This window comes from Molothrus aeneus, chromosome 6 (genome assembly GCF_037042795.1).
Source record: "Molothrus aeneus isolate 106 chromosome 6, BPBGC_Maene_1.0, whole genome shotgun sequence".
Classification (NCBI taxonomy): domain Eukaryota; kingdom Metazoa; phylum Chordata; class Aves; order Passeriformes; family Icteridae; genus Molothrus; species Molothrus aeneus.
The window spans coordinates 54,587,373-54,600,487 of NC_089651.1; the positions used below are offsets into that span (position 1 = coordinate 54,587,373).

The following is a 13,115-nucleotide window of genomic DNA, read 5'->3' on the forward strand; positions in this document are numbered from 1 at the left end:
ACCATCACAGCCACAAAACCACAAGATGAGCCCAGAAACTTGTACAAAAACAGTGGCTAAAGCAGCCCTCAACCATTCTGCCTCTTCTGGCATCTGAACACAGCAAGAATGAGTGCTAATCCTTCTCAGCCTAATAGCTGAAGGCACAGAGCCCTGCTGAAATGGGAATATTTCCAGTAACTGGTCTGGACTCTAGCTGGATCCCTGGTTCAAAAGCTGTGGTATTTAACTCATGGTGGCAAAATAGCAGCTAAAGATTCTGCTAGCAAGGGAGGGAAGACATGTACCACTAATTATTTTCTATCTTTCTATCACATGCTAAACATAAGAATTTACAGCATTTTAATAGTAGACTTACGCTTAGAGAGGTAGTGGAGTAAAAGGGAGTTGCAGCAGTGCCTATTTTTGCAGCTGATCAAACACTTCTCTTGACTGTTTCTGTTGTTGGCCAAACCAAATTTTGCATGCAATAAACATATTTTTATTTGAAAATTGTCACAAAAACTTGTTTTCCCTCCTGAAACTAAAGAAATCACTTTTGAGCATCTTGATTTTAAATCCATTTTCAGAATTTCCTTTTATTTTGTATTTGAGTAGTCAGCAATGCATTATGTGGCTTTGCTGGATAATCTGGTTAATATTAATTGTCAAAATGTTTTATATTGTTTTTATTATAATGTTCAGGTAATTCTGCTGTCTCTATTCAAAGGTTTTTGTTTTAAGGGTAGCATTTCTATCCAAATTAAGAATTTTACTGAAGTTACTTTTATCTCAAGTAAATGTGGACAAATAGGTAACTATCAAAATGGGTTCTTGCAGACTTTTTTGAAGAAAATTCAGCAAACAATTATTCTTGTTCCAGATGCGACTGTTGTGGGTTTTTTAAATATTAAAAACTTTAATGCAAATTGGAATTCTGTGCCTTTTAACTAGCTTCACTGTTTTTATTCTGAAATTACAGGCCTGTTTCCCAACTCTTCTATAAATTGCCAGGAAACTGGGGGCTGTTGTCTGCTGAGATTCTAGTTTCCTGCTCTACCATTTATTTTTCATCTGTGGTTAATACTAGGTCTTATCATGCATGTTTGGCTTGGCTGAGGTGAGAAGACAGAAGGAAAAGACTGCGCTGCAGTCATGCAAACATGCAAATTCATTTTGTAGTTTAATTCTGTTTCCTCAGCTGCATTTGCATTAATGGCACAAAGCCCCAGCAGCAGGTTCCTGGTCTGAGAGGCTGGGTGAATCCCACCTTCCCAAGTAGGGTAACTCCTGGTGTCTGACTGCCTCAAATCCAGCTGTGGGAGAGGCTAATCCCCATCAGCACTCTGGGGCTTCTTCACCCCTTTCTTTTTTTTGTTTGGCCCAGGTCATTGCGAAGGCACATGGGTTTATTTGTGAAAGATGTCCATGCATGCTTGATTTGATCCTCGGTTGGTCTGGGAGAATTGTTTCATAGTGGGTTCCCTCCGGAAGCACAGACATCAAAGACATTTATTCACAGCTGTGAAATACATGTCTTGCACCTTTAGAAGGATGTTAATTCCTTTCAGCCTCAGTTAACTGCCTGGAGCATGGGCAAAAGGAGCGGGTGAAGTTTCAGCGCGAGGGGTTTGGTTATCTCGGACAGTGTGGCCTCAGGTGTCATGGTGATGCTGCTTCAAATTTTTTTCCCATTTCCCTGTGCATTTTCATTTCCCCTTCCTCTGTGATAGGCTTTGCTTGTTAAATTATCACCCCTTGGGGCTGACACCAGTCTTGTTTGGCATCCAGCAGAAAGCTGATTCCTAGCTCAGTAATTAAGGGCATGAATTGCAACCGTTTGCTGGTTGAGACGGGTGTAGGAGAACCAAGAGCATTTGAAGTTCCTAACTTCAGGCACCTCATTTACCTGCTCAAGTCAGGGACTAAAATTGCATTTGCAGTTGGTGCAAAGGAAATCTCCCTAAAGGTCCCTTCACAGCACCTTGCTTTGAAGCATAATTGGGGTGCTCTGACTTGCCCATGGGAGCTGCTTGCTGGTGTTGGTTTTTCCAAGGAACTTAGCTCCTAGCTCCTGACTTGGTGCTGGCACACTCTGAGTACGTGCAGTGCCATCAGCAGATGGCCATGGGTGCTCTCCAGGAGCACCATCCCTCTGAGATCCATCACCCTGGTACCCTCAGTCCAAACCCATTCCTGTGCTTCTCTCCTGCAGACGTTTGTCAATGATGTGAGGATTCCTGACCAGAAGTACATCACCCTGAAACTGAACGATGTCATTCGCTTCGGCTATGATATCCTTTCTGGAGAGGATGGGGACTCAGGCTCTGTTTGGGTTTTGTGCTGCTGGCTGCATGGAGAGGTACCAGGGCTAATTGTGTCTACTGAGTAAGGTGTTTGTTTGGAGCCTTTGGGTGTCTCATGAGCTTGTGTTTCTCCACATGAACCTGATTCAGAGCACATTAATCATGATGCCTGCTTTTTCATTGTACTTTGGATCAGGCCCTGCACTGGCAGTAATGTGGAAGTGCCTTTTTAGTCTCCTCCTAAGGAAGGGTTGTGGTTTTTTCTTTTTATTTGGGTGGCAACTGTAGCTGGTACTAGCTGGGAGCAAACATAGTTAATATATTTTTGTATGAACTGATATCTTCCTATATTTTTTTTCATTCAATTTGCCTTGTTTTATTAGTCATTTCACCCAGATGCTTTCTTTCAGACAATTTTCAGGCCTTCAGCCTTCAACATTTAGCTGTGGAGTTTGTAGCCAGACCTTGACTGTGTACTGATTAAAGTTTGCCTGTGCAAATTGGTTCTGCCATAAAATGCAAGAGTAAATCTTTAGCAATAGCACATTTCACCTCTAGCAAGGGAAGCTAGGTTGCAGTTATTGCTTTATTTACAGACCACAAATCCTGCCAGTGTCTGCTGAAACACCTTTGCTTTCATCCCTTTGCTTTTTTACCCTGATGTGACAGTATGGCTGGCTATAAGAATAGATGTTGACGTGCCTTTCTGAGTCTGAAGAGCAATAGTGGTAAGTAGAGGCTCCTATTGCTGTCTTTTCATGTAATCCAATACTTTTTTCACTTTTTTTTCAGTTACTTCTATCTGCCAAACTTTGCCCACTCAAGCTGAATTTAGAAGTAGCAAGTGTCTTCTTCAGGGTTTTTTTTTTTTTTCTTTTCTGGGGAGATGTCAATTAAAACAGTCCAGACATTTCTGAGAATAGAGCCAGAGACTAAGTTTTAGTTTTAAATTTGGTGGGGGAAAATGTTTGGCTGGAAAATTCTTGTGCATCCTTGACCCCAAGGCAACATTCCTCCTCTGCCTTTTGCTGTCCCATGATAATCCATTTGTGCTTGGCCATGCTTTAGCCCTTGAAATACTCTAAACCTTCAGCCTTGCTGGTCTCCCAGGGAGCTGGTACTTCAGCTCTCTGCAGTGACAGTGCAGGAGCACTCACTGTTGCCACCAGGATTGCTTAAACTTGTGTGTGCCATTCTGGATCTGCAGGAAAAGAGAGTTTTCTGGGCCATGGATCATAATTTGGGTCTTGGTCACTCTCCTCTGGAATCCTGTCATTAAAGGTGGTGTCTTGCTGCACATGTGATGAAATCCATTACAGGCAACCTCAGTTGAAGCTTTTCTTGATTTTGCAATTTTTTTTTTTTTTTTTATGCAGCTGCTTGTGTATATTCTGGTTTCTTGGTGTGTGAGGAAATGCAGAGAAGACTTGCTGTGAGCTCCAGTCCTGGGAAGGCAAAAATCAGTGCCTGGAGCATGGGTGGGTTTAATGGCTCCAATACCAGTTTAAACTTTTTACAGAAAGCTGTTCTCAGCAATGAGCAGCTGAGTTTAAGTATTTAGTCCTGCAGCCCTTTCATGCATATTCAAGTGAAATGAATGGTTATACTCATGAGTTGTAGAATTTATTGCCCTTAACAGGAAAATTTTAAAGAATGTAGGTTTTAGAGTAACCTTTGTAAGATGTACTGTACCTATGGCAGCTATAAGGTCTTTCTCTGCTTTGCTGTGTTGGTGCCATTCTGTTTAGCAGAGCTTTCTGTGCACACTGCAGGCAGCTTGGTGTGGATGGCAGCATCTCCTGAGGTCTTGGAGTCTCTGTGTCCCATTGCACGAGAGCTTTTCTCTTTTCCATTTACAGTTTCACTTACAGGCTGTGCAGAGTTTCCCTGCTAGGCCAGTATCACTGGGTTTATTTTTAGTCTAACATTTTCCATCTTTCCTTTTTCCTCCTCTTTGCTTTCTGCTGTGCTGATTGGGTTGTTCATGATGACATTCCAGATGCCAGCTTTTTTTTTTGCTTTTTTTTTTTTTAATACAGCATTGCTGAGGATTATTGCCTGGGCTCAACCATGTGAATGCCTCCCTCCCTAAGAGGTCACAGCAGCTCATGACCTGATTTACTTTTCATCTAGAAAACTGCAGTGACTGAAAGGCCTTGCCAGGGCAAGAGAGCACCATAGTGCCAAGGGTTTGAGCAAGGAGCTGAGCTCTGCTGCTCCCTTACCCAGCATGTGAAACTGGCCCATCTTGGCCAGGATGCTCAGTGGTCTGCCTGAAGCCACCAGCCAGGTGGAGAGGGTCAGGGTGTGAGCTGAGCTGGGGCTCTGGTTGCTCCCCCAGGTCCTGCACTGAGTTGCTGGTGCTCCTTCAGGCTTCTCCTGCTCAGGTCCCCACGTCTGCTGCCCCTCAGCTGTCCTGGATATGCCCAGCAAATGTGATTGTGCACAGCAAAGACCATGCTGGGCTGCAGCACAGGCAACTTTAACTACCCCGTGTATTTTAAGACTTTCTGGTTTTATGATCCTGTTTTCTTTCTGTGACTAAATGTTAAATTTCTTTGTCCATTCAAGTCCTTTGTATTTTCCTTAATGAATTTTCTGTACATTCGAATATGTATGTCCTGGAACAAATTCAACACAAAGTCCCAGAAGAAGCATTAAAGGTAAGAGTGGCTGGGTGCAGTGCACTTTAAAAAAAAACCAAACTTTTAAATACTCTGGTGATGATCAAGCAGAGTGAAATATTAAAATACTCTTGATGGCAGTGATATGTTTCAAAATGTGAGGCTCTCTTTAGATTTGGACTTAATGAACCCCTCCTTTGAGGAGAGATACATTTCCCAGTTATCTCAACTCTGATCTCCTATCCCTGTGCTAACATGTAGATCAAGTTCTGTATGTTCGTGACTGCCAAGAAAAAAAAAGGTTCCTTAAGCTGTAACGTGTTAAAGAATAACCAGCACATGAACCTGTGGGTGAAGCACAGCAAAACTTTTTTCTCCCCAGAAGTGGAGCACAGATGTCTTTTCTGAGCATGGTGACTTATGCCAGCTCCACCATACCTCCTCAATCAGGCTGAAGTTTGCTTAATTTATTCATGGGTATCATCTCATTTTTGCCTTCAAGCTCCCAATTTTTACTTAGTGAGCAGTCAGTCTTCTTAGGAGTGAGGTGTTTTTTAAACATTGTTCAGTAGCAGGTAAGAAATATTCAAGCGTCCCTTTATCTAAGGCAGAAAAGCAATCCCCTCTGGGCAAGAAAGCTATAATGTTCAACTGTGGGACTGGGCTATCAGTGCCGTGCATCAGCTCTTGGCTAGCAGATACTGCCTTCCTAGCCCTGGTTCCATGTTTAGGAATTGGCAAAAATAGGGAATTTAACAGCTACAATTGGGCAAATGATTCATTGAACTTACTCAGGGATAAACTGGATAGGTTCACCCTTTTATTAATTTACTTGTAATAAACCAGCTTCTAAATAGCTCATTTACTGTGTTAATATGGAACCTGTTTTAAGGTAGAATCGCTTTCCTAGCTGGGGAAAGAGTTTGGAGAAAATAATTCAAATAGATTCCAATTGCCTTTGCTGAAAAACTGAGATAATGCAGATGAGCACCCTGAAATAATTTATAATGTTCTTTTAAGAACAAAGGGGATTTCAGGATTTGAATCCTGAGTGGAGAATGGCCTGTGCTCTGATTCTTCTCAGTCTATTTTTTAAAGGATTTTGCTAATTAGTTGTTTTGCAGAGCTAAGTCACAGTGACCTTCTTGTGTACTAGAATTGTCACTTAATGGCTTCCAAATGGGGTACTTCTCCTGTTCTGTAGCTTCTTCCCAGGTGTGCATGCTTTTTGCTGAAGGACAGAGCTGCAGTGGAGTTTTGGGTGATCTGTTGGTGGGGAAGAGGTTTTCACTGCTCTTGGTGTCTCTGCAGCATGAGAAGTACACCAGCCAACTCCAGATGAACTACAAAGGCACGGCCGTGAAGAGGGCGGAGCAGCCCATGGAGCACAGCGTCTACACAGAGTCCCCACAAGCAAAGCTGGAGAAAGGAGAGAGGAAAGCAATTACAGGTACCTGCTTGGGAACCAGTTCATCTGGATTCTGAGCAAAGTGCAGCTTGAGTCCTGTGCTGGGTTATGATTCTGACAGTAGAGTCTTGTGGGTTGCATTTGGGAGCAGTTCTGGAAGGATCATCTTTCTAAACTCCTGGATTATTCCAGACTCTGGGTTTTCAGTCTCAAAAAAAAAAAATCAGCTGGTGTGATGGCTCCTACATGCCTTGTTGCTGTGTGTGTTCTGGAAAACCTGTGGGCAGAGCAGGTTTGGTAAGTTCTCTGGCACCTGTATGGTCTATTTTTAATTTCCTAATCATGAGCTGGTGTTTGAACAGAGAGAGTGACTCAGAGTAGAAAATGTATAGCTGCTGTGGCATGGTGCTGGCAGGCAAAGAAGCAGCAAGCCATTTCTTTCACAAAGCCTGGATGGTTTTAAATGGCTGTATTTCCTAACGTGCCAACATGTGGGATTGAAACTGACTGCCAAACTGGGAGATGTTTGCTTCAGGTTCACTGTTCCCCAGCTTCAAACCTTTTCTGTTTGAGAAATTCCTTCTCTTCTCCATTTTGTTAACAACTGCTGCCTGCCTTTAAAGATCCTTTGTTGAATTTGGTTCCTCTGTGTTCCCCATTATGGTTTGCCAGGACCTTCCCAGCAGTCTTGTCTCACCCATTTCACCCAAATTCCTGCCCCCTGTGTGTGCTGTCCTGACAGGTCTCTCTCCCCACTTCTGGTCAGGTATCAGTTCATGGCTTGCTGATGCATGGGAGGAACAAAAAAGGTTTTAAAGCATACTGGTGACATGACTGCCAGTGGTGGTCTTGTGGCTTCAGGATGGCAGAGCAATTGGAAAGCTTTAGGGTTTAGCAGGGGGAGTTGCCCACTCTGTTGGAGGAAGAATCAGGGAGGAGAATGGAGGGAAGGGGATGGCAAGTAAAAGAGTGAGGTAAACATCTTGGGTGAGTTTGCCTAGAGACAGGTATGGCAGCTTTCTAGAAAAGTGTACAACTTTGGGTAGATCTGTTAAGGCTTCATGATAACTAATTAGAGTGGGTTGATTGACCATAATCTCCCATGTATTGTCCTTATGAAAATCCCCCTAGGATGACACAGTGCACTAAAACAGTGAAATGTTCCTCCCTGGTCTCTTTGCTGTCTCCAGCTGTGTGGGAAGCACTCCCATTTTCTGCACTAGAAAACCTTTCTTTGTGTTGCTTTGGCTGTGTCTGTGTTTGGGACTGAGCCTGACAAGTGTGAATGTAAAGGGATGGAATTGTGGATGATTAAGTGTGACACTGGTGAGGGTGAGAAGGGGTGAACTCCAGCGGGGGAAGATCTCTCCACTGCCTTTCAAGGGGCAGGAGGTTCTTGGAAAGCTTTGCCAGTAACTGGAACCACTTTGTGTTTGCTACTACCTGGTTCCATGAACACTCAGTTTTTTATTCTTGCCACCTTCCAAAATACACTCTCATTGATTTTAACCTACATAGCATAAGCAGTGGATATTTGGAACACCTTCAAAGCCAGAACATTGAGTGACTCTTCAGCAAGGTGACCCGTTTTTCTGGCCTGTGATTTGCAGACCTGCATTTTGTTTCTGTCATCTTCACTGGGCACAGACCAGAGGTCTGAGGCAAAACGGGCTCTGTGTTCTTGCTGGGGACCAGCACTGAAGTATGTCACATGCAGTGGGACTGATGGGCAGAGCTAAAAAAAATCTGTAAAGTGCTGCTAACCCCACTGAATATAGAGGAAATCAGGACTTTTTGTTTGAAGTATTTTGCTGGATTGGACTGAAGCCTGTGGAAAGAGCCTGAGCATTAAATCAGTCCCTGGCTCTCCCAAAAGCATCTCTGTCACGTGAGCAGAATGATCAGTGGATTCCTTTCTCATCTGCGAGGTGACTAATTCACCTTGTCCTCAGCTGCACACATGCACTGTTTCTCCTCGGCTGCTGGGAGGACTGGCAGCAATTTGAAATGATTAGTGAAAAGAAGAGCTGTAGTGTTCTTAAGGGGAGTGGGCTTGCTTAGTGGCAGCAGAAGGAGGCTTTAGGGAAAGAGCTGTTTTGCTAAGCCTGTAGGTATTTAGGAATTTGCACTGACTAATTAAAGCAAGGTCTGGGCTGACAAAAGCCTTTAGAAGGATCGGTTCCCAGGGCCCGGGTGGAAAAGAGGCAGAGGGAATGCAAGCTTTCAGGGAAGAGGTTTAACAAAACAATGTGAACAATTAGAGCTGCTTAGAAATGGGAGGAGGTGAGGGGCTGAGGATAAAGAGATGCAGGGGAGTGAATGGGAAACAGTTGGTTTAGTCTTTATGCTGTTGAACTTGCAGCTTTTGGGTGTATGTTGCCTGTAAGCAGAAAATCATCAATCTGTGAAATGTTTGAAGCAAGGAGCTTAGTTAATTCTATAGCTTGGAGATGGATAGGAATAAAAGTGTCCACAGCTCAGCTAGTTAATGCTAAAAATAGCTATTAGCTCTCATGTCTAAAGCCTTAAGTTATCAGGAAGCCAGGTAGAGCCTTGAACTGAGTAGATTTCAAGACAGTCACAATCCCTATTCCCATCTGTTGCTACCTGAGTTGAGGTACTTGATGAGATAAGCTGCTTTGTGATGCTCTGTTCTCGGCACATGGTTAAATCCTCAGGCTGATCTTAATTTTTAGTATTTTCAAAGCTGCCACAGCCTGATGGGAGTGGGTAATCCCGAATCTGATGACTAACCTCTGAATAACTGCTGCAGGCCTGAGTTTCCAGGGGTGGAGGCTGCTTGCAGGGAAATGGGCATCATCACTTGCAGGAGTAGGACCAATTGCAGGAGCTTCTACCGGGATCTGTGAAATAGGTTTGCTCACCAAGTCAGCGTCCATGTCATTAGTTAAGTCCTCTCAGCAGAGTGGACAATTTGAAAGTCTTGCTGATGTCCAGGGCTGAGGTCAGCAGGCAGCATGGATGGAGGCAGTGGGAGTTGTGCCCAGCTGTGAAGTGATTTCCATGGTCTTTGGCTGCTTTCCCCATGAGATCATGGCAATAGCTATTTAGACACACAGCTCTGCCCTAGCCTTTAATTTAAGGGAGTGGTGTTATATCTGCTTTTTTGCCTGAACTAGAGTGGTGGTAACTGCAGCATGTTTAAGGTTTGACCATGTAAGTGATACAAGTACATTTGTGATCATCAGCCTGATTTGAAAGTCCCTGGGATCTGTGTATGTTCACAGCAGGTACAAAAGACCAGGGCCCAGATTAACCATGCACACAGTAAATAAATTGTGTGGCAAAGAGTAGAGAACTGCTTTATGATTATTCCTGCTAGTTCTGAATTCTTTATTTTGGAGAGGAGTGAAAAAGCAGAGATGTAAGGAATTAATTTTAAAATGCTGTAGCTAGATAATATTTTTTTTTCCCCAAGGCCTCTGCTGTAAGAAACCTACTCTGCATCTTCTAGAGATGGACATTATTGTTATTAATAATGAATCAAAAACAGTTTGACTTAAAGGAAGCTGGATTTCTCATGCTTTTGTTATGACTTGCAGTAGCGAGCTTCAAAGCTGTGTGTGCTTCTGTGAGCAAAGAAATTTGCTGTTGCTGACTGTCTGTCTCTCTCATGATTGTGTGAAGTTTTGTGAAGATTCAGGCAAAGCACAGTGCTCAGTCCTGTCCTGACCACAGGGGACACCTTCAAGGGAAATCAGACCCCTCTGTTTAGTGGGAGCTGTGTGCTTGTCTTGAAAGCACTTCCTCCTGCTTGATGATGGAAAGCAGCTTTAACACAGTCTTTCTCCTTTGCCTTTCATCACCTGGAGTGCATTTCTGGTTGTGGCCTTGTGTTCTGTGTGATTCACTTCTTCATAAATACACCCTTTGTATTGGCACATCTCATTCTCTCTTTTGGTGCCTCTCCTTCAGATGATCAATAGTTCTGTTTTAATTTAACAGGCCCCATTTTTTCAGACTGTTAAACAAATGGACTTCCCTTGTTCTGTGCTAAAACAGCCTTCATTTTTTCCTTTTGAGTGACTGCCCCAAAGACTGAAATCCAGGAGCAGAACACGTGTATGTCAGTGGTCTTCCCTGTATTACACCATCCCTGGTAACTCAGTATTTATCTGGCTGAATGCTTGTGCTGACCTCAATTCAGTTATCTAAAAGGATGGTTTTCGGGCTGCCTGCCTGAATTGATGAGCCAAGAAATATGTCTAAATGAATTGGCACCATCTGGGCAGCCTGGCACAGAGTGGAGAGAGGTGGTAACGAGCTGCCATCAATTGGAGGAAGTCTCATGTCATTAAAATGACTGAGCAGTTCATTTTCATTGGTGTTCCTCCCTTCACTGCTGACTTGAGCAAAGCCCGAGTTTCTCTGCTCTTGCAAGAACATCCATCTTATGCTAAAACAGAGCAGACAGGAGGTGGCTTCAGGGTGCTTTGCATATCTCAGGACACAGGCAAACATGCTGCTCTGGATGCTGCAGGTCCAGGTTGAGGTTGCTACCTAAAATGGATCCCAGCTGGTGAAGAGCAAAGCCCGCTGGCACAACTGCATGTGTAGCTGCTCCCTGGCCCACTTCTGTCACAGCCATCTGTTTTAGCTGCCTTCCCCTCGTGCTTTCCCCCCCTCCCCTCCCCTTTTTCTACAATATTGTTGTGTTAGAGCTGGAGCTGGGAGAGGTGTCAGTTGTGCTGGCAAATTAGAAGGGACAGAAGCTTCTGACATGAGCAGGGCAGCAAATTCATGTAGCTCTTTGTGCTGGTTTTGGCTGGGGTAGAGTTAATTCTCTTCCCAGTGCCTGGTATGGAGCTGTGTTTTGGATTTTTGCAGAACACAGAGTTGTTAATACAGAGATGTTTTTGTTATTGCTGAGCAGGGCTTACACAGAGCCAAGGCCTTTTCTGCTCTCTGTACTGCCACGCTGGTCAGGAGATTGGAGCTGCCTGGGAGGGGACACAGCCAGGACAGGTGACCCAAAGGGACCACAGGGATACTCCAGACCATATCACATGCTCAGTATATAATGTATAGAAGAAGGAGGAAGTGGGAGGGGATGTTTGGAGTGATTGTTGTTTGTCTTCCCAAGTCACTGTTACATGTAATGGAGTCCTGATTTCCTGGAGATGGCTGAACACCTGCCTGCCCATGGGAAGTGGGGAATGAGTTCCTTGTTTGGCTTTGCTTCTGTGCATGGCTTTTGCTTTCCTTAGTAAACTCTCTATATCTCAACCCATGACTATTCTACCTTTTACCCTTCTGATTCTTTCCCTGATCCCACTGGTGGGGGAGTGAGTGAGTGGCTGTGTGGAGCTTGGCTGCTGGCTGGGGTTAAACCACAACACTCTTCTGAGGTCACAGAAATTTTAGTCTGGTTCAGGATCTGTCTGCTTTCAGCAACAGCCAGGAATGATGGTGACTGTGTCACTTGACAATATTACTCAAAATGCAAATTAATATGAATGCTCAGGGGAAATATTAATTGCTCTTAAAATATTGAAACTGTCCCTGAACAGGAAGGTACTGTCTCCTCAGCTTTCCATCTGTGCTTTTTGCAGTTTTAAAATTAACTTCCCTTTCATTGTGGAGATCGGGAGGGGAAAGGAATGAAATGCCACACACACAGATGTGCAGCTTTGTCACAGATGCTGTAACAGGCATTGCAGGTGGTGCCATGTGAGCTCTGTATCAGGGGGCATGAGGAACCTTTTACTGCTAGGCAGTGAGTGCAGTGCAGTGTCTTCCACCGGAGGGCCCCAGATCTGTGCACTCTGGCCAACCTGGTGCACTCTTTTTAGGTGTTCCTAGACCTGCCCTGGGGTCTTGGCTTTGTGTTAGCTTTTGTCAGAGGGGCAGTTAGGGTAATTTCCAAGTACCTATCAGGGCCCAGGGAAATTTGAGACAGCAGAGGAACTGAATCATCATTCTTTATAAATCCTTTCTTTTCTCCCTTCATCTTCAGTTGTAATCCCAAAGTTCCTCATCAACAGAAGAGGTCTGACCAAAAGTCTGACTTACTCCCCTGGCTGCCTTTTCCCTGTAGTAGAAAAACTCCCATCCAACAAAGGCAGAAGCTCCTGTGTTTGTACTCAGATGGGACACAGATCTTAGAGCAGTTTCTGGGAAGACTTCTGTCCTGCAGGATGGGTGTGAGCTCTCTTAGCTCTCTTCTGCCCCTCTGGACACAGAATTGTCTTGGATTAGATCACTGGCATCTTCTAGACTAGGGGGCCTTTGGGATCCCTTTGGGGCTGGGATGTGCTGCAGAGATGAGCTGTTAATGAGCTGCAACTCCTTGTAAGATGCAAGCAGTAACAACATCCATCCTTGGGAATGGTGCTGCTTATGCAACAGTGGAGTGCAGGTGGTCTTTGCATTTCATCTGGGGCAGTTGATCCCTTTAGGCACAAATTAACTCAGACAGCTCTTGCTAATGGATTTGTGTTAAAGTGCTGATCTCCCTCCTCTGGCTTCCCCCAGATAGCTGCCTCTTGGCCATCAACCCTAAGGTCTGTAATAATCCATGGTGTGCCCTAAGTGCCTGACACTGGTGGAGCAGATCCTGCATGGGTGGGGTGGGGTCTAGTGGGCAAGTTACAGCATGAAAAGAGGATGGTAGGTTTCTGCTAGGCTGTGTGACAGCAGCCCTGAACCTAGGAGGAACCAAACCCTGCACTGGAGTAGGGTTCACTGACAACCTTGTGAATAGGTTTTTTATCATTTCCCCCCCCTCTCCCATGAGTGGTTTACCCATCAGTTATGAAACATATTGCTTGGCAATTC

General features: G+C 44.4%; 1 protein-coding gene across 3 annotated transcripts in view; it reads left to right on the plus strand.

Annotated features, from left to right (window-relative positions):
- Positions 1–13,115, plus strand: part of CEP170B (centrosomal protein 170B) — a 58,274-nt gene that overhangs the window by 14,264 nt on the left and 30,895 nt on the right. For all 3 annotated transcript variants that reach the window (XM_066551287.1, XM_066551288.1, XM_066551289.1), the window contains exons 4-6: positions 2,195–2,273; positions 4,890–4,948; positions 6,221–6,359. In XM_066551287.1, coding sequence (XP_066407384.1) covers positions 2,195–2,273; positions 4,890–4,948; positions 6,221–6,359 — 277 coding nt within the window. The remainder of the gene's footprint in view (positions 1–2,194; positions 2,274–4,889; positions 4,949–6,220; positions 6,360–13,115) is intronic.